Source organism: Metarhizium robertsii (genome assembly GCF_000187425.2).
Source record: "Metarhizium robertsii ARSEF 23 chromosome Unknown MAA_Scf_1, whole genome shotgun sequence".
Taxonomy (NCBI): Eukaryota; Fungi; Ascomycota; class Sordariomycetes; order Hypocreales; family Clavicipitaceae; genus Metarhizium; species Metarhizium robertsii.
Window position 1 is genome coordinate 303,334 of NW_011942149.1, and position 21,778 is coordinate 325,111.

The 21,778-nt window shown below is 56.0% G+C and overlaps 6 protein-coding genes across 6 annotated transcripts; 5 read left to right on the plus strand and 1 right to left on the minus strand.

Moving 5' to 3' along the window:
- Nucleotides 1–548: 548 nt before the first annotated feature.
- Nucleotides 549–2,738, plus strand: MAA_01696 (ARS binding protein 2; the record flags this gene model as incomplete). The annotated part of the gene is made up of 2 exons (XM_007819694.2): nucleotides 549–932; nucleotides 984–2,738. The coding sequence occupies 2 exons, from the start codon at nucleotides 549–551 to the stop codon at nucleotides 2,736–2,738; spliced, it is 2,139 nt and encodes a 712-aa protein (XP_007817885.2).
- A 1,615-nt stretch (nucleotides 2,739–4,353) lies between these two features.
- MAA_10595 (uncharacterized protein) lies at nucleotides 4,354–4,659 on the minus strand (the record flags this gene model as incomplete). The annotated part of the gene is made up of 1 exon (XM_011412313.1): nucleotides 4,354–4,659. The coding sequence occupies one exon, from the start codon at nucleotides 4,657–4,659 to the stop codon at nucleotides 4,354–4,356; it is 306 nt and encodes a 101-aa protein (XP_011410615.1).
- Nucleotides 4,660–6,329: 1,670 nt separating this feature from the next.
- MAA_01697 (Sugar/inositol transporter) lies at nucleotides 6,330–8,680 on the plus strand (the record flags this gene model as incomplete). The annotated part of the gene is made up of 4 exons (XM_007819695.2): nucleotides 6,330–6,370; nucleotides 6,583–6,678; nucleotides 6,743–7,326; nucleotides 7,395–8,680. The coding sequence occupies 4 exons, from the start codon at nucleotides 6,330–6,332 to the stop codon at nucleotides 8,678–8,680; spliced, it is 2,007 nt and encodes a 668-aa protein (XP_007817886.2).
- A 3,361-nt stretch (nucleotides 8,681–12,041) lies between these two features.
- Nucleotides 12,042–14,763, plus strand: MAA_01698 (serine/threonine protein kinase; the record flags this gene model as incomplete). Its single annotated transcript, XM_007819696.1, has 3 exons — nucleotides 12,042–13,425; nucleotides 13,505–13,755; nucleotides 13,825–14,763. The coding sequence occupies 3 exons, from the start codon at nucleotides 12,042–12,044 to the stop codon at nucleotides 14,761–14,763; spliced, it is 2,574 nt and encodes an 857-aa protein (XP_007817887.1).
- An 859-nt stretch (nucleotides 14,764–15,622) lies between these two features.
- On the plus strand, nucleotides 15,623–17,644 carry MAA_01699 (serine endopeptidase; the record flags this gene model as incomplete). Its single annotated transcript, XM_007819697.1, has 1 exon — nucleotides 15,623–17,644. The coding sequence occupies one exon, from the start codon at nucleotides 15,623–15,625 to the stop codon at nucleotides 17,642–17,644; it is 2,022 nt and encodes a 673-aa protein (XP_007817888.1).
- A 1,680-nt stretch (nucleotides 17,645–19,324) lies between these two features.
- Nucleotides 19,325–21,490, plus strand: MAA_01700 (protein-arginine deiminase type-4; the record flags this gene model as incomplete). Its single annotated transcript, XM_007819698.1, has 1 exon — nucleotides 19,325–21,490. The coding sequence occupies one exon, from the start codon at nucleotides 19,325–19,327 to the stop codon at nucleotides 21,488–21,490; it is 2,166 nt and encodes a 721-aa protein (XP_007817889.1).
- Nucleotides 21,491–21,778: the final 288 nt, after the last annotated feature.

A 21,778-nucleotide genomic window follows, 5' to 3' on the forward strand; every position in this document is an offset into this window, starting at 1 on the left:
AGCTTGTGTCGATTGCAAGTCCCGCACTGTCCTCTTGTGCTGAGAACGCACTAAACCGCCCAGTGCGCGCCCCGCCTGCCCCCTATTTAGCCCAATTTCTGCCAGCCACATTGACCTAATTACAACCTCTGTTCTTCCACATGCGAGGCAAAGGCGGCCATTTTATCCAGGATCAAACCATTGCACAAACTCCAATCGGGAGGCCCTGCCGCACAAGGAACCAATTGCGCGATTCCTGGTCTTGTTTCCGACGCGCAGTTTTGTCCTTATTGCCGGGGAGCACGAATGATGCGCCGCCCGGGAATAGCGTCTGCGTTGTCGTCGTCCGTTGTCCTTCACGTCGTCGTCTCCACTCTGCCGCGACCAGGTCCACGACGGTAAGACGCAGAGTCCCAGTCCCGAATCCCAGCGCCGGGGAGTACCTGCGTCAGTACCGAGTAAAAAAAAAATATCCATTCGAGCAATCCCCCCCCAGGACGGAGCTTTTCATGCTAGGACCTTGGTGACCCCTGGGTGTCATTGCCGCCCCCTGAGGCCAGGCCCAAGGGATGGACCAACAACACAGCAATGGAGTCAAGCCAGTTGGAGAGGCCATGCCATCGCCGCATGGGCTCGTCGTTCGGCCCACCCTGCCGGACAGAGACGTGAACCCTGCTACTATAGAGGAAGCTTACGTACGCTTCATCTTTTACTGCAATCCTGCGCTACATCTGGACTGCGACACGGAGAGTTTGAGAGATGCCTTTCGGACGCCCCCACGCAGCGGTGGCAAGTCCTTTGACACCTTCATCATATACGACCTGGTGAGGAAGTTTTACAACAAGGAGATCAAGACGTGGACCGAGTTGACCACAACCCTTGGAGTTGAGCCGCCGGACCCATCCAAGGATGAGAGCGCGCAGAAAGTTGCCCAGTATGGCGTTCGGTTAAAGGTGAGTGCTGTCCACGTGCGTTTGTTCCTGTGAGGCTGACCCTGGCGTTAGAAATGGATGAACTCGATGCACGTCAAGGCCTTTTTTGAGTATCTCATGGACATACCTAATGACTACTGGATGAGGATCCCCACGGACCCCAACCCCATCGCAAGCGGCGTTCGTGATGGCGTCGCCCTTGAGGATGATATGGCCTTGAGGGCTCTGCTGCCTCATATACGGCCCAAGAGAGGGCGTAAGAGACCCGAGGCGGACGATGCTTTGGCGTCGCCGGCCCAGAGACAGCGACTGTCGCCGGCGTCTGCGGCAGAAGACTATTGTCAGGGACAGTCAGGGCCTTGGTCGGCTCATCCGGACGCCCATGGGGGCACGCCATTAGACGCCCGAAGAGCGCACAATCCCGCGTCATGGGGGCAAAACGAGTCTCTACAAACGCCTGTAGGCCGGTGGCCGCAATCTGCCGTCACACCCACGACTAGGGGCTCGTTTTGGGATGACGCGCTTGAGCCTCGATCGGCAGCCGCTCCCACCAAGGGCAAGGTGTCCAATCTTCGCAGAGGCGCCAAAAATGTATCTTCGGCGTGGAAAACGGCCGGCAAAGACCCGGGGACTCGGCCAAGAGGTCGGCCTCCCATCAACCGAACGCCTGTAGAAGGACCTGGCCAACATCACGCACATGGCTGGACGCCAACCAACGAGACTCAACCCGAACATTCGTACCATCCTAGACCAGTCCCGGCGATGCATCCAGAACAGTCGCAGCCGCAGCCGCAGCCGCAGCAACAGCAGCAGTATCATCACCAGTTTCCTGCAAATCAGAGCAGAGTTACACCCGCCGGACAGCATGACCAACATGCACCACCATACGAAGGAGGATCAAGACCATCTCGACCTAGCATCTCATTACAGGTCCCGGAACGGGCCGGTGGTTCTGTGCGTCTGGCCACGCCTCCAGCGCCAGCGCCAGCACCGACACAGGCCCCGGCACAGGCCCCGACACAGGCTCCGACACAGGCACCGGCACCAGCAGCACCGCCTCCTCAACCTCGTCAAGTCGAGGTCAACGGCTCCGAACCCAACGGCCAAGTTCCCGGCGACGATAGCCAGTACCAAGATGGTTGGCGCAAATTCGCAAGGGAAGCAGCCGATGCCTACGAACAACCGGACCAAAGCCGCGGGCCGGCCGGCTCGGGCGATTTGGGGGACAAGGACTCAGACATGCCCGACTACTACTTTGACAGGATGGACGACCGCACAAACGTCGACGTCCTGACGGCATACTTTACGCGCTCCATGACGGAAGCCGACTGGCGAGATGCCGACGGAAACCCAACAAAGACCGTCTCCCTGGAGGAATCCGCCGCCATGGTCCACGCCATGCTCCAAACAATGTACAAAACCGCCACATCGCCGCAAGCCTTTCTCATCAACCTGGCTGCCCTCGCGGGCTCCACCACCCTCGTCACCACGAGGCCGAAATGCACGCGTCTGAGCGAAAACGACGGTCAGTTCAGGTACAAGTGCGAATGGGAGTATCGCTTCGGCCATGTAAAGGGCGGCTTTACATTCGAGCAGGTGGTCCCGGCAAGCATGTGGGCCAAGACGAAGCGGCCGCCGACCCCGGATAAGGACCGAGACCGGGACCAGGAGGGGCAGCAGCAGCAGCAGGAGGAGGAGGGCGAGTTTACAAAGGAGTACTGGCAGAAAAAGTACGAGGCGTTGACGACTGAGCTGGAGAGTAGGGATAGGAACCTGGCTGATTTGAGGGACAAGGTGACCAAGGCTCTGGGCCGGAACTTTATGTGATGGGCGTGGGGAGGTGCGGACCGGACCGCTACTTTTTTCTTTAACTTGTTTTCCTGCCTTTTTGTGCTTGCAGGTATTTGGCGTATCCGGTGCCGCCCTCATGGCCTATTCGACTTTGCTGCTTGGCATCGAGGCCAACCAGCCCTATTTACTACTATTCGTCTCATCCGGCAACCGGCAACCGGACGCAAGTGTAGGTGGGAAGTGGGTGTAGACGGAGGCAAACAGTGCAAGGGCGTGGATAAAGGGGAATTTGTACATTACATACGGAGTAATGGCCGGGCTTATCAGCGAGGCGTTCCTTGTCGTTGTGTATACATATATACGCCTATAATCAATCGTCGCGCCTGCAAACGGCTTTGACCCCGCCAATGTCCAAGTATCTGCGCGCGAAAAGGCTCACCTCTGTCCGCCGGGCCATGTATGTAACAGCCAGCTGCTAGCCCTCTGAGAAGGCAGAATAACGGGCACGTCTCGGCGGGAAAGCAGAGTCGTCAAAGTTCACGGCCCCCCCGTACCTGTTTCTGTGCCTGCCCGCCATGCAAGTCGCCCTGGTGGTGGACTGGTGCCTTGCGCATCAGCTCGAGTATTATTAGCACCGTGCATGATTTGTGTTCCTGTCAGACAATGAGCTGGACGGCACGCAGCACATTGCATGCACACCGAGGAAGGAGTATGTATGTGCACGCAGCAATCGTGGGCGGCTGCAGCCACGGCAGGCCACAGATGCGACACGGCGGAAGTGATGCCGGGCTGACGTGAGTCACTGCCCATTCATTTTCTGACGTGGTCGTTGCTTTTTGCGGCTCGCGGATCAGGCGCACTTTGTTGTTTGCCGTCAATCGAGGGGGCTGCGAATCCTTCGGACAATGTTTGTGCTGCTGACCCGGGTCTGGGAACGACGGGCTGGGGCTTTCCGTGCGTCACCTTGTACATCTAAGTACATGTTGGAGGTGAGGCGGGTGCCTTTTTTTACTTCTTTCTTTCTGGCACCTAGATGGCGGGCTGTTTAATTCGACGGATTACGGCGAGGATAAGACACCCGAGACACGATGATGCACGGGCGTCGGTCTGATTGTATAGCAACTACTTATACATGGCTGCTTGGGGACTAGGTACTTGTGCGCAACGACTGTCGGGGACGCTGTGAGTTGAGCGTGGTTTCTGCGTAGTGTCTGGTGCAGTGAGCGTAATCATGCACGAGCACACCGGGATGCGTTGGGCCTCCCGTCCACATGGCAGCTAGCCTGCTACCGACGTCTTGGCTTTTGAGAGTTGCAGGAGGCCGGGGCATTGAATGAGACTTGACGAACATGATCTCGAATGGCGGGATTGGGCGCGCAGTACGGAGTATGGAGTATGGAGCAGGCAGTAAGCTTTTTTGTTAGACCCCGTGCCGGCTGGGGGCTGCCCCGCCTGGCTGCAGATGTGTACTATGTACAGTCAACTGGTCTGTGGCAGAATGTGTTTGCCCACCAACAAGTATACACTAATATACACACACTATTGACAGCTTAGTACCGTACACGGCGTGATAGCCAGAAACCTGGCCTTGTTAAACACTTTCTGCCTCCCACTGTACATACTTCTGGTGTGGCTCATTTAAAGAGAACCATCATGGTGCATCTGGAGACGGGAGATGCCATTGCTGGCCCTGCATGCTGCCACCACAACCGCCACCACCACCCGCAATTGCTTTTCCTGGCGATGCGACCGCAACCGGACGCGGTGTTTTGGTGGCGGTAGGTTTTTCCTTACTGACCAAACGGCTTGCCTGGTATACGCCAACCGCATTGCCCTTCCCGCCGGCTTTGCTGCCTCTCATGCCGAAAGGCGCGGCAACGTCGGTGGGTGAGATTGATTCGAGGGGGGGGCGAGGAGAATCGCGAAGGGCAGAGAGTAGTAGGTCACCACAGGTCATTGTTTGAACAAGTCGGTCGAACCCATCCCGATGGGCCCCATGGTTCGTTCCCCGGCTAGGAGAAGCCAAATGTCTCTGGACCACGTTCTAATGAGAAATGTCACCGTGTTTAGCGCCTGCGATAGTCCCGGTTCCAAGCGGGGGCCAGCGCACCAAGGTCTTCTGCTGTGGCCGTCGATCCTCTGGGGTAAGGCTATTGTCATGGGAGACACAATAGGTTGATGGAAAGGATCGGGCAAAGCAGCCCTGCTGATCGCTTCTTGTCTCGAGGTGAAACGCGCCTGTCAGGTCCACGACCGATATTTCTGGGCCAAAGTTGCTGGCGCTGCATGTCTCGGGTGCCATTGTTTGAGAAGGCTCAGTCTTGTTGTGCATGGTGCTATTGTAATGTGAGCATGGCCGGCCGTCCGTCCTTTCGGCTGCTCTGCCGAATTGCGCACCATGGAGCACCACGGCCGTCATCTGCCATGAAAATGCCGTTGAGCTGCTCGGCGGGTTTGTGCTGAAAGAAAGAAAACAGCCACCAACGGCTGAAGCTGGTCACGATGCGTGTTCCTGTCGGTCCTTTTCGTCCCCCGATGCCATTGATGCATTGCTCACTCGAGCATGAATGGGAAGGAGCCACCCGGCGGTGGCTTCTCTTTATTAATAGTGACCACAATACAGAGTGCCTACAGCCCATAGAGTCTCATCACCTCTCAGCCCCAGGTTTCAAGTCGACATTTTGCACCCCGGGCTCGACTCATGATACCTTGCCCATCACACCTTGTCGTTGACCCTGTTATAACGGCCTGGCATCTGACTTGAGCCCCCCCCCGGCCTGGCCGAGGACATCTGGAGCCTAGTGCCATCTTGCTGCTGTGTGGCGCCAGTCCACCAGTCTCGTCCTGTGCCACTCGACGGGTCCAGCACCAGCATCACCAATTCATACGGCGCCGTTAATCTCCACCATCCCTGGGGCCCTGGCCGTTTGGGCTGCTGAAAGCTTCCAGAGTTTCTCTCGACGCCACATGTGCAGCCCCCGCTGGTGGCACCGAGACTCCTACTCAAGTACTCCGTACTCAAGCAGTGCCGAGTAACAGTACTGATTGCGGATGAATACAATACAGCTGGGCGGCTGTTAGCGAAGCGCGAACGACTCGAGTGGACCACGTCTTCCTGTCCCCCGGCCCCCAGCCGAGATCCCCAGCTCTGGACTCCAGCTGGAGTTGAGTGGACTGCAGTCGGACGGGTGGGCTGGGCCAAGCCTCTGATTCCATGTCTGTCCTTTGCTCTTGAACCGAGTCGCTGCTGACCAGACTCCATTCTTGCAAAACTCGTCTTTTCCTCTTCCCTCATGAACTTTGAACCGACCGATCCCGTTCTGCATCACGGAATTCGTGCGCTTCCAGGCGTTGCACATGGACGGCCACCTGCCACTGCCAACGACGACTCGGTCCCAATCTACACATGCGCACAAGGCCAGTCTATGTATTGCTGTCACAGACGCAGCAAACCTTAGGGCACCGCTCCAGACTGCCACGTTGAGCCCGTCAAACCGTCAACCCCCTCCCGTTCTCCACCATCGCCGCAACCATTCATTATTGGGCCAACTTCCCCAGATTTTGCTCCCAGCGCTTTGCGACAGCGGGCGGCGGCGGCTGCTGCTGCTGCTGCTGTAGTTGTTGTCCATGACGGAGCAGCATGTTGGCAGAGTCGAGGAGGTGTCAAGGTGAGCTGCAATCTCGCTGTTGAATGTTGAAGGCCAATTTCGGCTCCCAAGTGTGCGACCGCAGCAGGTATGCGGCCTGGCAGCAACGTCTTAGACTCTCATGTGCCACACCGGCTTCGTGGTCTCGGATGATGCATTATCCTCCCATTCCATCCGTGCCCGAAATTGACAGACAATGCTACTCTGGCTCGGCTTTGCTAACTCACGTCTAGCATTTCAATCAATGCAGCCTCCTCGACCGAAGCCGGACTCCATTCGCGGTCCGGGTCTGGGCCTCACATCAACCTTAATTCCAACGTTGAAGCAAAGTACGACGGCTGCTTACTACCCGAAACCATCCATATCGAATAATTTCTAACCATGTCTCCATAGAATCAAGAATCCATTGATAGGGATTCCTCGGCGAGTTCTCCTCGGCAATGTCGACGAATTCTGCCGCGAAAAGGACCTTGGCGACTATCGCGACCTCATTCGACGGGGAGCGCTTGTTGCCCAAGATCCCACTGGATACGAAGATATTACTGGCTCGCAAGCACTCAGCCAGGAAGAGATTGAGTCTCTCCGCGCCGAAGTCCTCCACAAGTGGCGAATTCCAAAAGTCCTCTATCTCACCATCATTACTTGCTCAATCGGGGCTGCGGTCCAGGGATGGGATCAGACTGGCTCCAACGGTGCAAATCTCATCTTTCCACACGTGTTTGGCATCGAAAGCCCCAGCGTTCATGACAAGCTGATTGTTGGACTCGTCAATGCTGCCCCCTACATTGGGACCGCTCTGGCCGGATGCTGGCTCTCTGATCCCATCAACTCTCACATTGGTCGCCGTGGTACCATTTTCGTAGCCGCAAACTTTTGCCTTTGGCCAGTTCTTGCCAGTGCCTTTTGCAACACCTGGCAGCAGCTGTTTGGCTGTCGACTGCTTCTGGGCGTGGGCATGGGGACCAAGGCTTCGACGGGTGAGTCGGCGCAAAGTATTAGAGTAACAATACCAGGACAAAGAGTCGCTAATGGGGTGCATTGCTAGTGCCTATTTACGCCGCCGAAAATTCGCCTGCTCCTATTCGTGGTGCCTTGGTCATGAGTTGGCAGTTGTGGACGGCCTTTGGAATATTCCTGGGAACGTGTGCCAACCTGGCGGTCAGAGGAGTAACCGCGGATGCATGGCGATTCCAACTAGGCTCTGCCTTCATCCCAGCTGTCCCACTGGCCATTCTCATTTACTTTTGTCCCGAGTCTCCCCGTTGGTACATCAAAAAGGATCGATACAGAGACGCCATGAGATCGCTCATGCGACTGCGAAATACGCCCATCCAAGCAGCGCGAGATTTATATTACATCCACGTCCAGCTTCAAGTAGAAAAAGAATTCATGGGGCATGGAGATTACCTGAACCGATTCATCGACCTCTTTAGGATCCCGCGGATCCGCCGAGCTACTCTGGCGTCCTTTGTTGTCATGATTGCACAGCAAATGTGCGGCATCAACATTATCGCCTTTTATTCGGCTGATGTTTTCAGGTCTGCAGGGGCAGACCAATTCCAATCACTGTTGGCCACGTGGGGATTCGGCTTGGTCAATTTCATATTTGCCTTTCCGGCCATTTGGACCATTGACACGTTTGGACGTCGATCTCTCTTGTTATTTACCTTTCCGCAAATGGCCTGGACGTTGCTGGCTGCTGGATTATGCAACTTGATTCCGGGGGAGGGCGGCTTGCACATGGGTCTGGTGGCCCTCTTTGTGTACTTGTTCGCGGTATTCTACTCGCCAGGCGAAGGCCCTGTCCCCTTCACCTACTCGGCCGAGGTGTTTCCTCTGTCCCATCGCGAGGTCGGCATGGCGTGGGCGGTGGCGACCAACCTCTTTTGGGCAGCAGTTCTCTCCATTTCATTCCCTCTAATGCTCGACCGAATGGGCGTCATTGGGGCGTTTGGATTCTACGCGTTTCTCAACATGGCCGCTTTGGTGTTGATATTTCTGTTTGTCCCCGAAACTAAACAACGAACATTGGAGGAGCTGGATTACATCTTCGCCGTGCCTTCAAGGGTCTTTATGCGTTATCAAACGACCAAGACTCTTCCCTTTTGGATCAAGCGGTGGGTTTTGCTCCGAAAGAATGAGACGCTTAAACCGCTGTACACGCTGGATGTTGCAGAACACCAGGAGGAAGAGGACGAAGAAGAGGAATATGACGGTAGTGACATCGCATTTGAAACCGATAAAGCAAGAGTTGAAATGAAGGATATAGCGGGGTACACGACGCACACGAGCGCAACGACAAACTCGATACGTCGAAGCAACAGTAGCTGAGCACGGGCCTATCTATGCCGGGCCTTTTGTATCAGCCAGCAGTGAGTTATGACGTCTTGAGATGGGTTGACGTCTATGATGCATTTTTCTTTTTTCCCCCTATGCTTTTCATCTATTGGCGTCGATGTCGGTTTGCTGGGTTAGGATTTTGGTTTTTGGTTGATGGTTGTTGGGTGTTGGGTTGAAACTGTATGATTATTGGAGTATGGGGAATTCTGGAACAATGTCAGGCGCCTGGAACGATACCCATTCGATATGTTTTAACTTACCCTTGGCTTGACTTGTTGGATATTGGATGAGCGATTAGCGAACATTGATATACGTCTTTTTTTTCCCAACTGACCTCCCTGTGTGCGTGCTGTGTGCTTGTCCGGCCGATGATTCCCGGCAAGACGGGTTTGTCTCGGCTGGGAAACCCTTACACTACAATTCTCTGATGTCACGTCTCGGGTACGTAGTAGTCGCTTGGGTTGAATCATCCGGCAAGGCGGCAATGATTATCGTGGCGGTTGACGCAAGGAATGCGGGGACTAAGCGACGTCACTCTCCCACATTGCTCTCACCTGGGCACCGCCGCCACTCGGATTGACGATGTGATACGAAGACTAGCGAAACCTGCAACACTTGCGACATGGGCTAGGAGAATTCGGGCAAAAAAGCCCAATTTATTACGGACTGTGGCGTTGGACGAATCCAATGGACGAGCGTGTGGTGGATTTTCTTTGTTTCTTCCTGTTTCTGCATCCTCTGTGCGGTACTGACAGGTGACGTCTGGGCTGTCCATGGTGGTTTGTGCATGTGGAGAGGAAATCTGCGATTGATAGAGGGGGCCAGGGGGTGGTGCTGGTAGCCGAGATCGAGCGCAATGCCCGATGGGACGATTTCGTCTTGTTCTCGGGCGACTTTTTCAGCTGTCCAGGGCTGGATGGCATTGATTGTGGTCAAGACGGTTGACCTGCTTGCTGGGCATGTCCATGCCGCTGACAACGGCAGAGGAGAAAAAAAAAAAAAAATACTCGGATGGAAGCGCTGAATCGCGCGGTAATGCCTGAAACCCCTGGGCCTGGGGGGGCGCGGAATTCCAGTGTCTGGCGCGACGGAAAAACGGGGCGGGGTGTGGAACGTGGCTCAGGGGCAGGATGAATGGATGGATGATGGATGCAGGACAGATCAAAGTTCAAATGTTGCGTGTTGTTGGCCGGGGGAATGGTGGGAGGGCCATGATTTCTGCCAGGGGAGGCGGGGAGAGCGATGCTATTCTGGGAGTTTGGCTTTGCTATTTGTGCAGGTTGATATTGCGGTTGATATAGAGACATGGGTTCATGTCATGCGTTGAGCTCCAGGTTCAGAGTTGCCGCGTGCCTGAGTCAAGGGATTCAGGGACAAGCACTTGCCGCAGTCTGCTGGCGGACATGGCTTGGGACGAACTGGCGATGTGTATTTTTTTTTTAATAAATCTTTTCTATTTATTTGCCAAGGCGGTACGGTGTGACAGCGAGGCAGCATCTGCAGATCGGAGCAATCTTTAGAGTTTAGACGACATCGGATGGCCAACGGCCAACGTTGGATGATGGGTATACTAACCTAGATACTAGAGTCAGCCACTTGCGTGCTATTTTACCATTCCCGTGCATCCAGTTGACCACTGCGTTTCATGCATTGCAGAATCGCAACTTGTCTCCTCCACCTGCGGCATACCTTGAATATCAGACCAGAGGCCAATCAGCACTGCCAAAGACGGAATTCATGGCACTCGGCTTGGATGAAGACCCCCTTGATAATCTCCACTTTGTCTGGGTCGTTGCTGGCCAAGCACAATGTGCCATGTACTCCGTACGCGGTACCTGGAGCTCAGAGTGCTCTCAGCGCCCCCCCCTGTGGCGCTTGGACGGCTCTGGCCTGCTCCATCATCCTCGCCATCGTGAAGGGGCCAAGGACCTAGAGGGACTCATTTCATCAGTCTTGTTGGCCATGCGTGAGCATGGACGTGGTCAATTGGAAAGAGCACAGTCTGGCTGCAGTCGACGTTGACGGCTCGGACACAGCAAACACCAGACAAGCGGGCCGCGCAGAAGCTCGCACGTCTTGGATCCGTGGCGGCAATCCTTGACGTTATCCTTGACGTCGAGGCCCACCGTGGCAGCGAAACGGACAATGGCTTGCTAAGAAGCAACGGGGCGGTGCCATGTCTAGCACCATGTTGGTAGTGATGTGCTGTGCTAGTCTGTTCGTTGGTAGCGGGAGCTGGTGCCGTTCGCATGTAGTTGGACGATCATTGCATGCTGTGGCCGAGAAAAGAAAAGGGTGCAAAGTTGGAGTTTGTACATACGGGTAACAAAAGATCAGTACGACAGGTACTCGAGGTACTCTGTACCAGTCGAGGGAAAAAAACACTTGTACCCGTTTACCCCGTGTACCCGCATATCCATGTGTCCATGTACTCCGTACTCGTGCAAACTACGCCGGTGCCGAGTACCTAGTACGTGCATCTTGGCTCCTTGAACGACTGTCTCGTTTCACCTCCACATTGCACATGCGCACACGCACATCCACATCTGCATCCGCGCCTTCGTTTTGTGTTTCCGTTTTCCTTGCCTCCCCCTAGCATCTGCATTTTTTTGCGCTCCACCCTTTTTTTTTTTCTCTGGTCTTTTGCTATCCTTTATTTTCCTTGCCCGTCTCTTTCATCCTATCCATTTCCTACTGTTCTTTACTTTATCCTCAGGGCTCTTGCTTGTGGCGTCATTGTGGTTTCCTAGATTACGTCCCTTGTTGAGCAGCATCTCGTCGGGTGACACATGATAACGCCTCCAAACTGGTCACTCATCTCGCAGATGCCACACCATCAGGTGTAACGGTGTTACCCTTCTGTGCTTTGACCAGCACGCCCTCAATTCAGCCAGAAGCAGGGCTTCAGTAATACGACTGCATGGCCGAGGACTAAAGAAGTATCATCACACATTGCTGTTGAGCCATCACTCACTTTTTTACCGACCAATGCGCATAACGACTGTTGCGAATACGTACTCCTGAATTCGGTTTACATCTATACATATAGAAACGTATCTTGCATCAATATTCATCTACGGCGAACAGTCCCCTGAAGAAAACCAGACCATCTTTGGACCATTCCGCTGCCATTCACCTAATACCGGCGTTTCATCTCTGCTCTTTGAAACAAGACATTGGACGTTCCACCCCTGAGGTGACTGCTCCAACGGACACTCTTTCAAAAAGGAGGCGGTGCGCTTTTGTTTAGCCTGCCTGGCCTCTCCTTTTTCCTGCGATGCCCACCAGGCACTCATCTCTCGCATCGCGAAACTCGGGCTTTCTCCCGCTTGGAAATAGATCGCGAACCGAAATGACCGACAATGGCATCCCGCTGACCACGGTCAGAAGCAATGCCTCTAGCACCGGGGCCCGCAAGGCCAATACCGGCAACACGACATCCTATGACTCCTCCCCGGAAAATACCTTTGAGAAGAACGAATCCGAAATGCATCACCGACATGCAGGGCGTCGACGAAAACAGGGCGACGACAAGTTGAGCCGCAGAGGCACCGCCGGCTCTGACGAGGTCAGCGTGAATGCCCTGGGCAGGCTGTACGCCAAGATTGTCGGTTTCTCCGTCGTCACTCGCTACATGGTCTACATTGTCCCCGTGGGCCTCATCTTGGCTGTGCCAGTCTTGATCTTTCGCTTTACGGATTTTGGAGACGGTACCTTTGTCGGCGGGAAAGATGGCCCTACCCTCTTCTACCTGTTTCTCTGGATTCTAATTGCTTGGTGTGCCCTCTGGGTAGCCAAGATTGCCGCTTGGGTGCTTCCCAAGGTCTTTATGTTTTTCTGCGGCATCGTCAGCATGGGCGTGCGAAAGTATGCCACGGTTTTGAAGAACCTGAGTATTCCTCTGTCGCTCTTCTTCTGGGCTCTGGCCGCCTGGCTCTCCTTCAAGGGACTCTTCAACGATGCCTTGAGCAAGAACGTCGTCTGGGTTAGAAACATGGAGCGGGTGCTTGGTGCCTTGTTTGTGTCATTGGTCGTGTTTTTGGTTGAAAAGGCTCTCGTTCAGCTCATCGGTGTTTCCTATCACCAGCGTTCCTTTGCCAACCGAATCAAGGCCTCCAAGCGTGAAATCCACCTCCTCGGGCTCCTCTACGATGCCTCGCGGACCCTCTTCCCCATGTATTGCGAAGAGTTTGCCGAGGAAGACTACATCATCAACGACAGTATCGAGATGATGCTGCGTGGAAAAAAGGGCAAAATGATGGGGGGCAACGGCGCTGCTACACCTATGAGGATTATCGGCGACGTTGGCCGGTTTGGAGACAAGGTCACTTCTGTGGTTGGCCATGTTGCCAAGGAGATTACCGGAAAGCAAGTCTTCAACCCCAACTCGGCCCACTCGATTGTTCTTGAAGCTCTGGAAAAGAAGCTTCCCTCCGAAGCCCTGGGCAGACGTATCTGGATGTCCTTTGTCCTCGAGGGCAAGGATGCCCTTTACCTGGAAGATTTCGAGGAGGTTCTCGGCCCTGCGTACAAGCAAGATGCGGAAGAGGCCTTCAATATGATAGATTCAGACTCGAACGGGGATATCAGCCTCGATGAGATGGTTCGCAAGACGGTTGAGATGGGCACGGAGCGCAAGGCTATTGGTGAAGGTATGAAGGATATTGGGCAGGCCCTCAGAGTCTTTGATAAGGTCCTGATGTTTGTGGTTCTGTTGATTACCATTTTAATTTTTCGTAAGTCACTTGCTCTTTTTCTTTCTTTGTTATTTTTTTTTGTCCCATTTGGAGAGAGTCAAGTTCCTTTTGCTAACAGTATTGAAAGTCGTCTTCTTCCAGAGCAGTGTTGTCACCAACCTTGCCACGGCTGGAACTGCGCTCCTCTCATTGTCCTTTGTCTTTGCTGTGACCACTCAGGAATTCCTGGGTTCGTGCATTTTTCTTTTTGTCAAGCATCCTTACGACGTGGGCGACCGTGTCGAAGTTGGTGGCACACAGATGCTGGTTGAGAGGATCTCCCTGTTGTACACCGTCTTCACCAAGACTGCGCAGAACCAGTCTACGCAGGTAGGTCGCCACAGAATATTCTCTCCTTTTTTTTTTTGGTGTTGGTGTAACTAACGGAGGATCAAAAAGGTACCAAACATTGTGCTGAATAATCTTTGGATCGATAATGTTTCACGCAGCAAGGCCATGACGGAATCCTTCCAGGTTGACGTGTCGTATGACACGTCCTTTGAAGACATTGAACTGCTCCGTGCCGAAATGGAAAAGTTTGTCAGACACCCCGACAACTCTCGTGACTTTAAGCCCGATTTCACCATTGGCGTGGGCGGAGTGGGCGAGCTCGACAAGCTCACACTGGAAATCTCCATCCAGCACAAGTCAAACTGGCACAATGGTGTTGTCCGCGCCACCCGTCGCTCCAAGTTCATGTGCGCCTTGGCTCTCGCACTCAAAAAGGTTCCCATCTACGGACCGGGAGGCGGTGCCGAGGCTCTGGGCGGGCCTACTAACCCGACTTATTCGGTCGCAGTGACGGATGAGTGGGCGTCCAAGAGCCGTGATGCCGTTGCCAAGGAGAAGGACGCTGGGCGCATGGTCCCCGTCCAAACCGGCCAGACAGGAGCCGAACACCGCTCTGCTGAAGAACACGCGGCGGCGGAACTCAACGCGCGGTCATTGGCGGTGGAGACGTCGGGTAATTGGGGTGAGTTCCGTGACGACCGGTCGCAGCGATCACCGTCTGAAGACCGCCGACGATCGAGGGACATTGAGTCGGTCCGCAATGAACTACTCAAGAAGGAGAGCCAGCGCGGACGGCGAAAAGCGGGCGAAGGCCTGCAGACTCTGAGTCCAACAGAGACGCATGGAGGATATTCTGCGCACAGCCCTCGGGCGGGGCCGTTTGACGAAGAAGCCCAGAGGGGCATACCGCAACGCTTCTACAGCGTCAGCCGTAGCCACGAGCCTACTGTCCCAGAAGAGGAGGAGGGACTACACCCAACTGGGCCTCACAACGTGGGCGGATTGTCGCACAAACCATCGCGGGGCCCGTCATCCGGTCATCGTTAATGGATAGTCAAGGTTACAAACAAAAAAAATGGTATGAAATGATGAATTGGTGGGCCGAGTACGATGGTAATTGCATTGAATATAGATTTGGGCATGTGTATGTTTTGCACGGATATAATCTGTGTCGGCTGAGGGTCATATAATTTGATTACGATTTTATAATGAACTGTTCCTGATGTGGTCTGAATGAATGCGCAGTATTGCACCTCGGGTTGGTGGCTGAAGGTGTCAAGCCGGCTGGCATTGACAGCTGTCAATCAATTGATGTTTTTGATTGGTCATCTATTGGCGGGAGTGCCTGGTGGCGTCCATCACTTCACCCCTCCAGTCCACATCTCCAACCCCGCAATCTCAACTGTAGACTAACCATCCATCACAACCATGCTCCATTGCAAATTCGATAGCGACGCATCTGGCGGCAAGGATTGCCGAGCCGCCGCGGATGCCGTGCCGATCGCGGTCGGGGCCTTGGACCGAAGCGGCAGGTCGAAAGAAATCGCGGCTGGAGCTACAGGTACCTGCCCGTTATAACAAGGCTGGCTGGTTTGTGGGAACTTTCGACTGACGCGGGTGCTTGTTTGCCCTGGGTAGATGTCCGGATGTTCGGCATGGACAAGACGTGACGATGGATGATGGGGCTTATCTACGGGGTGAAGTGGTTCATGGATGTCATCGACGGGTCCCGTTGACGTGGACAGCTGAGCCGGGAGCGCCGTATACACACACACACGAACACACAGACACAGAGACACATATATATACGATGGCGAACAAAGTCTTCACACGACTTCCCGCAGGCCAATTGAAGTAATTTAGCTTGCCGTCTCGGTTCCTGCACGGCAGAGTTTGAGTCGACGTCATGGTGAAGCTCTCAATAGCCGCCGTTGTAGCTCTCGCCTCTGCATTGGCGTGGGCTCTGCCATCAAACAATCATGTTCTTCACGAGGCGCGGAACCCGACAAGCACTCGCCAAAACCACCTATGGAAACGTGGAAATCGCGTCCATCCGGACGCAGTCATACCGCTGCGGATTGGCTTGACGCAGTCCAATCTCCACGAGGCGTATGGCAAGCTCATGAATGTGTCTGACCCGGACTCGGAGCACTTTGGCAAGCACCTGGCCCAAGATGAGGTCCATGCCTTGTTTGCCCCGTCGGACGAGACCTTGACTGCCGTTCACTCTTGGCTTGTCGACATGGGCATCAGCAAGACGCAAATTCGCCAATACACCAACAAGGGCTGGCTGGCGTTGGACGTCCCCGTGTCCAAGGCCGAGGAGCTGTTTCAAACTCAATACCATGAGCATGAACACGACGGCGCAATCAAGATTGGCTGCGACGAGTACCGCGTCCCGAAGCATCTCTCCCAGCACATTGACTATATTATCCCCGGGGTAAAGTTGTCCCCCCTCATGGTGAGGCGTTCAGCCAAGGCCAGATCGCCTACGAAGCGAATCACCGCACAGAACAGGAAGAACTGGGAGCCAAAAAAGGTTTCTCGCAAGAAGCCCTCCTGCAAGAAACCCCCGCCCTCAAACTTGCCGCCGGAACTGAAGGATTGCGCGCGAAACTTTACGGCAGCGTGCTATCGTGCCCTGTATCACATCCCGCTCGCCAGCACCCCGGTTCCGGGACTGGAGCCGGCCGTGTATGAGATTGGAGACACGTACTCACAAGAGGACATCAACTCGTACTTGCACAAGTACACGCCATATATCCCCAACGGAACTCACCCCACTCTACACTCTGTAGACGGTGCTCAGGCTCCGGTGCCACCCCAGTCACCGCAGAACACGGGCGAATCAGACATTGACATTGACATTGTGCAGTCACTCATCTGGCCGCAGTCCATGCTGCTGTACCAAGTGGACGACATTTACTACTCGACCCAGAGCAACACCTCTGGGTTCCTAAACACGTTTCTCGACGCCCTGGACGGGTCCTACTGCCACAAGACGGACTTCAACATTACCGGCGACAGCCCCGGCATCGACCCGAGCTACCCCGACTCCAACCCGGGAGGCTACAAGCAGCCCGAGATGTGCGGAGCCTACAAGGCGGCGCCCGTCATCTCCATATCCTACGGCGAGAGCGAGCTCGACGTGCCCAAAAAGTACATGCAGCGCCAGTGCAACGAGTTCCTCAAGCTCGGGCTGCAGGGCACCACGGTCCTCGTCTCGTCGGGCGACTACGGCGTGGGCATCGGCCCCGGCGCAAACGCCTGCCTCAACGGCTCCGGCCAGACCAACACCGTCTACAACCCGGGCAACCCCGTGTCGTGCCCGTACCTCACCGCCGTCGGGGCCACGCAGCTCAACCCCAACACCACGGTGCGCGACCCCGAGGCCGCGCTCCAGACGCCCCTCCCCGGCGCCGAGCTCTTCGCCAGCGGGGGCGGCTTCTCCAACTACTTCCCCGTGCCCGAGTACCAGCGGGCCGCCGTGCAGTCGTACCTGGCGCGCCACGACCCGGGCCACCCCTCCTACGTGGCCGACGAGGAGGCGTCCAACATTGGCGCCGGCGGCGGCGTGTACAACCGCGCGGGCCGCGGGATCCCCGATGTCGCGGCCAACGGGGCCAATTTCCGCGCCTTCACCAACGGCACCGACGAGCACGTGTTCGGGACGAGTCTCGCCGCGCCGCTGTGGAGCGCCGTCATCACGCTGGTGAACCAGGAGAGGGCGCGGGCGGGCAAGACCACGGTCGGGTTCATCAACCCCGCGCTGTACAAGAACCCCGCGGCCCTGACGGACGTGACGCGCGGGTCGAATCCGAACTGCGGCTCGTCGGGGTTCTCTGCCGTGCGGGGGTGGGATCCGGTGACGGGGCTGGGGACGCCCATGTTTGAGGAGCTGCGGAGGCTGTGGCTACGGCTGCCGTGATGTCTGGTGTAACAGGCCGGCTGCAGGGTCCCCGAAGGGCCTCTAGAGGGGATACACATTACAGGTCAATATTCTTGTCCAGGTCGACATTTGGCGTCGGGGACTTGCAGGTGGGAATTGGGATCCGATGAAGTACATAGTTGTGGGTTGCTGGGGAGTCGGGACGATGTATCGTGGGGCCGGCTGGGTCCGATATGAAGGGCCTGGTGGTTTGCTACGTTTGCGCAGACATCTATCTATAACACTCGAGGCATACTCGCATATATATTCAACGCTTACAAGCAATACCGTGCACTTGCCACTCGACCCTGCGCACAACGTTCCCGCAAGTCACTGTGACGCCTTGTTTTGCACTCTGCCCCAAAGCCTCGGAAGCAGGCGTGCCCGTGCCCCGGCGGCGTCGACTCACAGCAGCAAACCTAGGTAGTAGAACATGGCCAGAGCCGCGAGAAAAGTGGCCGCGCGGCCGTCAGCGTGGTTGGTGGTGGTCCGCGCTAGCCCCGACACGGCACGGGCCGGCGCCGTCTTGAACGGCCCCCGTGGCGGTGCACGCGGCGGCGGCGGCGCTGCTGTCCATGAGCGGCAGGTTTCTACATGACCTGTTTGGGAGCGCCTTAGATGCCAAAATGTTCACCGGCTGCTCCATTCCGCGCAAGCCGGCTGGCAGGACACCCAGACACGAAGGACGTTGTCGGGTACTGCGACGGCCGGCGGGGATTGCTCTCGACGCCGCTTTACGATATTAACGTCTCTACAATAACCTGCCTTAAGATAAGGCCACCGCCGTCCACCAGGACGAACACCGCCATTGCAGGATTCTTGTCATGGGCCAGGCTGCTAAGTAGATGACGTCTCCAATCGACCATGAATTAATAATAATGAATTCCAACTTTCAAAGCTGTCCGTGTGGCCTGTTTACAGAGGGGCTTCATCTCGCTTCGGATAGCCATGTGAGGCTGCATCAGGTTGTCAAGCCGTCAAGCCGCTATAATTCACATATGAAAAAGGTTATATAGCCCACGACTACGTAATTGCCTTGCGCGTCTAATGTCGGTTGCCATCCGTGTCATGCTACCAGACCAGAAAGGCCATGGTGGAGATTGGCCTTGTGGTTTAATAGCTACCAGACTATTTATTAATAAACTTGACTCAAGGGTACTGCTCACTATAACAGGCCGGGCCGTTAATGCTGATGCAACGCCGCCACCGAATAAACGTCTCACAATCTGTCCTTGAGCGTTATACCATGTACACCGGCCGCCAGCTCGGGAGCCCTCCGCCCTTGCATGTCTTGTCTGCAATGTCATCCGTTGTTCGTTCCCAACATACTTCTGGCTAACCAAGTCCCGCCTCCGTGCCCACGAGTCATTAATGTTCCCTATATGTACGTGGACCTATACGTGGACCTATACATGGACCTATACATGGAGCCTGTGTTGCTATAGGTCATGGGCTAACCACGGTTATAACATCTGCCCAGGTGAACGTGACACCGAGTATTGAAAAAATCAAAGGGCTCACGAGTCATTGCTAGACGCGTAGAACCTGCGGAGGTAGTCAGTGGCATGGAGGAGAATCAAGTGCACGTCGGGCTTTGTATTTAAACCCGCATAGTACATCAGACGAAGATGGCCGCAACCTTCTTCTGGCAGGCCGCGGACTGGCAATCTTTTCCTCACAATGCGCCCTTCACTCATTCTAGTCGTGTTGCCCCTGGCCAGTGCCATTCCTCAAGGCCCGCTCAAGAAACGTGCCGCCGCGGCAGGCCAGAACCCCACGGCCTCCAGCAGCCCAAGTTTTACCGTGTCCATCTTGGCGGACACGAACCGCGACGGCAGGGTCGATGTCGCGGGCGAAACCGACACCGTCGGCAAAGAGACGTGGACAGACGATGCCGGCGCCCTCTTCCTAGCCAATATCGTCGACACGGACCGCCGATGCTCATCCCAAATCACGGGCTCCTGTGCCAGCAAGCTGGGCGACATCTTCAACGCGACAGAGCCGCCCGAGACGCCGGTCCCCGACCCAAGTCTTCCCGACATGCCTGGAGACGGGGGATCCATGGAACAGTGGTACAACAGCCTCGATCAAAGCCAAAGAGCCCTCTATTACGACTACTTGTTCAAGGGGCCGGATTACCAAAAGATAAACGAGGTGGACAGGAAGATATCGGCCTGCAACGACGCCTCGGACGACATACTCCGCAACGCAACCTACCTGGCGCCTCTGCGTACTCGACCCATCCCCGGGCTTGGCAACTCGGCCACGGGAACCGTCGCCGTGACCCGCATGCTGGCCGCCTCCAAGGTTCGCCTGTTCCACAAACAGCAAACCAGTGGCCAGTGGGTGTTCATCACGTCAAACTACACCTTCAAGGCCGCAGAGCTCAAAGCAGGTCTCGAGCTTGGCATTGATGCGCGCGACGTCCGCCGCCCCGGCGGGTGGGACGGCCGAGCCACGGTCGAGTTCACGGTAAAAGACGGGGGACACGAAGCCCGGGATTCGGTGGCACTCCGCGTGGCGCCCGTCCTGACGCAGCACCACGGCCAGGCCGCCAAGCAGCTGCTGACATCGCAAGTCGACGGCCCCGAAGGCAGGGACTCGGGCCACGAGCGTTTCGTCCAGGAGCTCGGCGACATGTCCTCCTCCCTGGGCCTCGAGAGCCCCATGCACGCCTTTGAAGGCTGCGGCGAGTTGTGGACGCAGGACTTCTTCGAGCCCGGCTACATGAGCATCCCCGGGCCCAACGGCCCCGTCAGCCTGCACATTATGCTGCGGTCGGCGCAGGACTACCGCGAGGCCGGGCGCAAGGTGTTTCAGGATTTGCGCTCCAACACCGTCGGAGCCGTCCAGCACCTCGCGGGCGGCGACACCGTCGACTCTACCGGAAACCTCGAGACGATACCCCCGTACTCGCACCGCGGCAAGGCCTATCCCGCAGGGCGAGCCGTCATGGGCACCCAAAAGACCAAGCCGCACATGATGGCCTTTCTCGAGGCCCAGGAGACACAGGCCCCCATTGAGCTCAACACGTCGTGGCTTTCCGTCGGCCACGTCGACGAGTTCCTGCAGTTCCTCCCCGCCGACAACAAGCTCGGCTGGGTTCTAATGGCGGACGATCCGCTCGCGGGCCTCGACATCCTCCGGCAGGCGCGGCAGGCAGGCCACGGCAAAGAAAAGGCCGTCTCGCGCCCTCGCTCGCCCGCCGACCCCGAAAAGTGGCACGTCACCACCACCATTGACGAGGTGCTCGACAGCACCGACTTTGCTGCCGTGCAGAACAAGAGCGCCGCCCACATCGCCGGCAACATCGAGATTCTCAAGCGCGAGACGGGCCTGACCGACGCCGACGTCATCCGCCTGCCGTGTCTGTACCACCTCGAGCCGGACCCCTGGGGCCGCTTCGTGAGCGACATCTGGACTTATGAGAAGAAGGCCGGCAACGAAACGCGACGCATGTCCCGTCGCGCCGTACGCGTCAAGGCCCCCAACGCGCTGGACGCCGGTACGCCGCCTACCAAGTTGGCAGACGGGAATGGAGCGAGTATAGAGCGCCGCCAGAGCTTCAGTTGGTCCGAGTTTGAGACGTGGCCCGTTTTGGCGCTGTACCCCGGTATTATCAACAGCGTCGTCGTCGACAGGAAGCACGTCATTGCGCCGAACCCGTGGGGGCCCGTGATCGACGGGCGGGATGTCCTGGCCGCCGCGGCGGACGAGGCCTACGCCAAGGCGGGTTATACGGTTCGCTACATTGACGACTGGTTCACGCACCATGTTGAAATGGGCGATGTGCACTGCGGATCCAACGTTATTCGACGTGTGCCGGCGGATAGCAAGTGGTGGTGAAGCGTGTAGCCGGCCAAATGGCTGATATCATTCTGCTGAGCATTGATTGGCGCATGTGAATAGAACAAGGACAACAATTTGTGCCGCTGCGTAGGTAGTAGTGTAATTTCCTGTTACTGCTTGCCGGTATGCAGTAGCTGCTGGGTAGATTGCTTGCATCTTCTGTATAGAGGCAGCGTGTCACATGGCACGATTGTATGGAATGGCTTGGATAAAATAGACCTTTACTTTTTCTTGTCCCTCTTGATAGGAAACAGCCTAGCGACTAGCTAGTTGAATCAAGCCGTT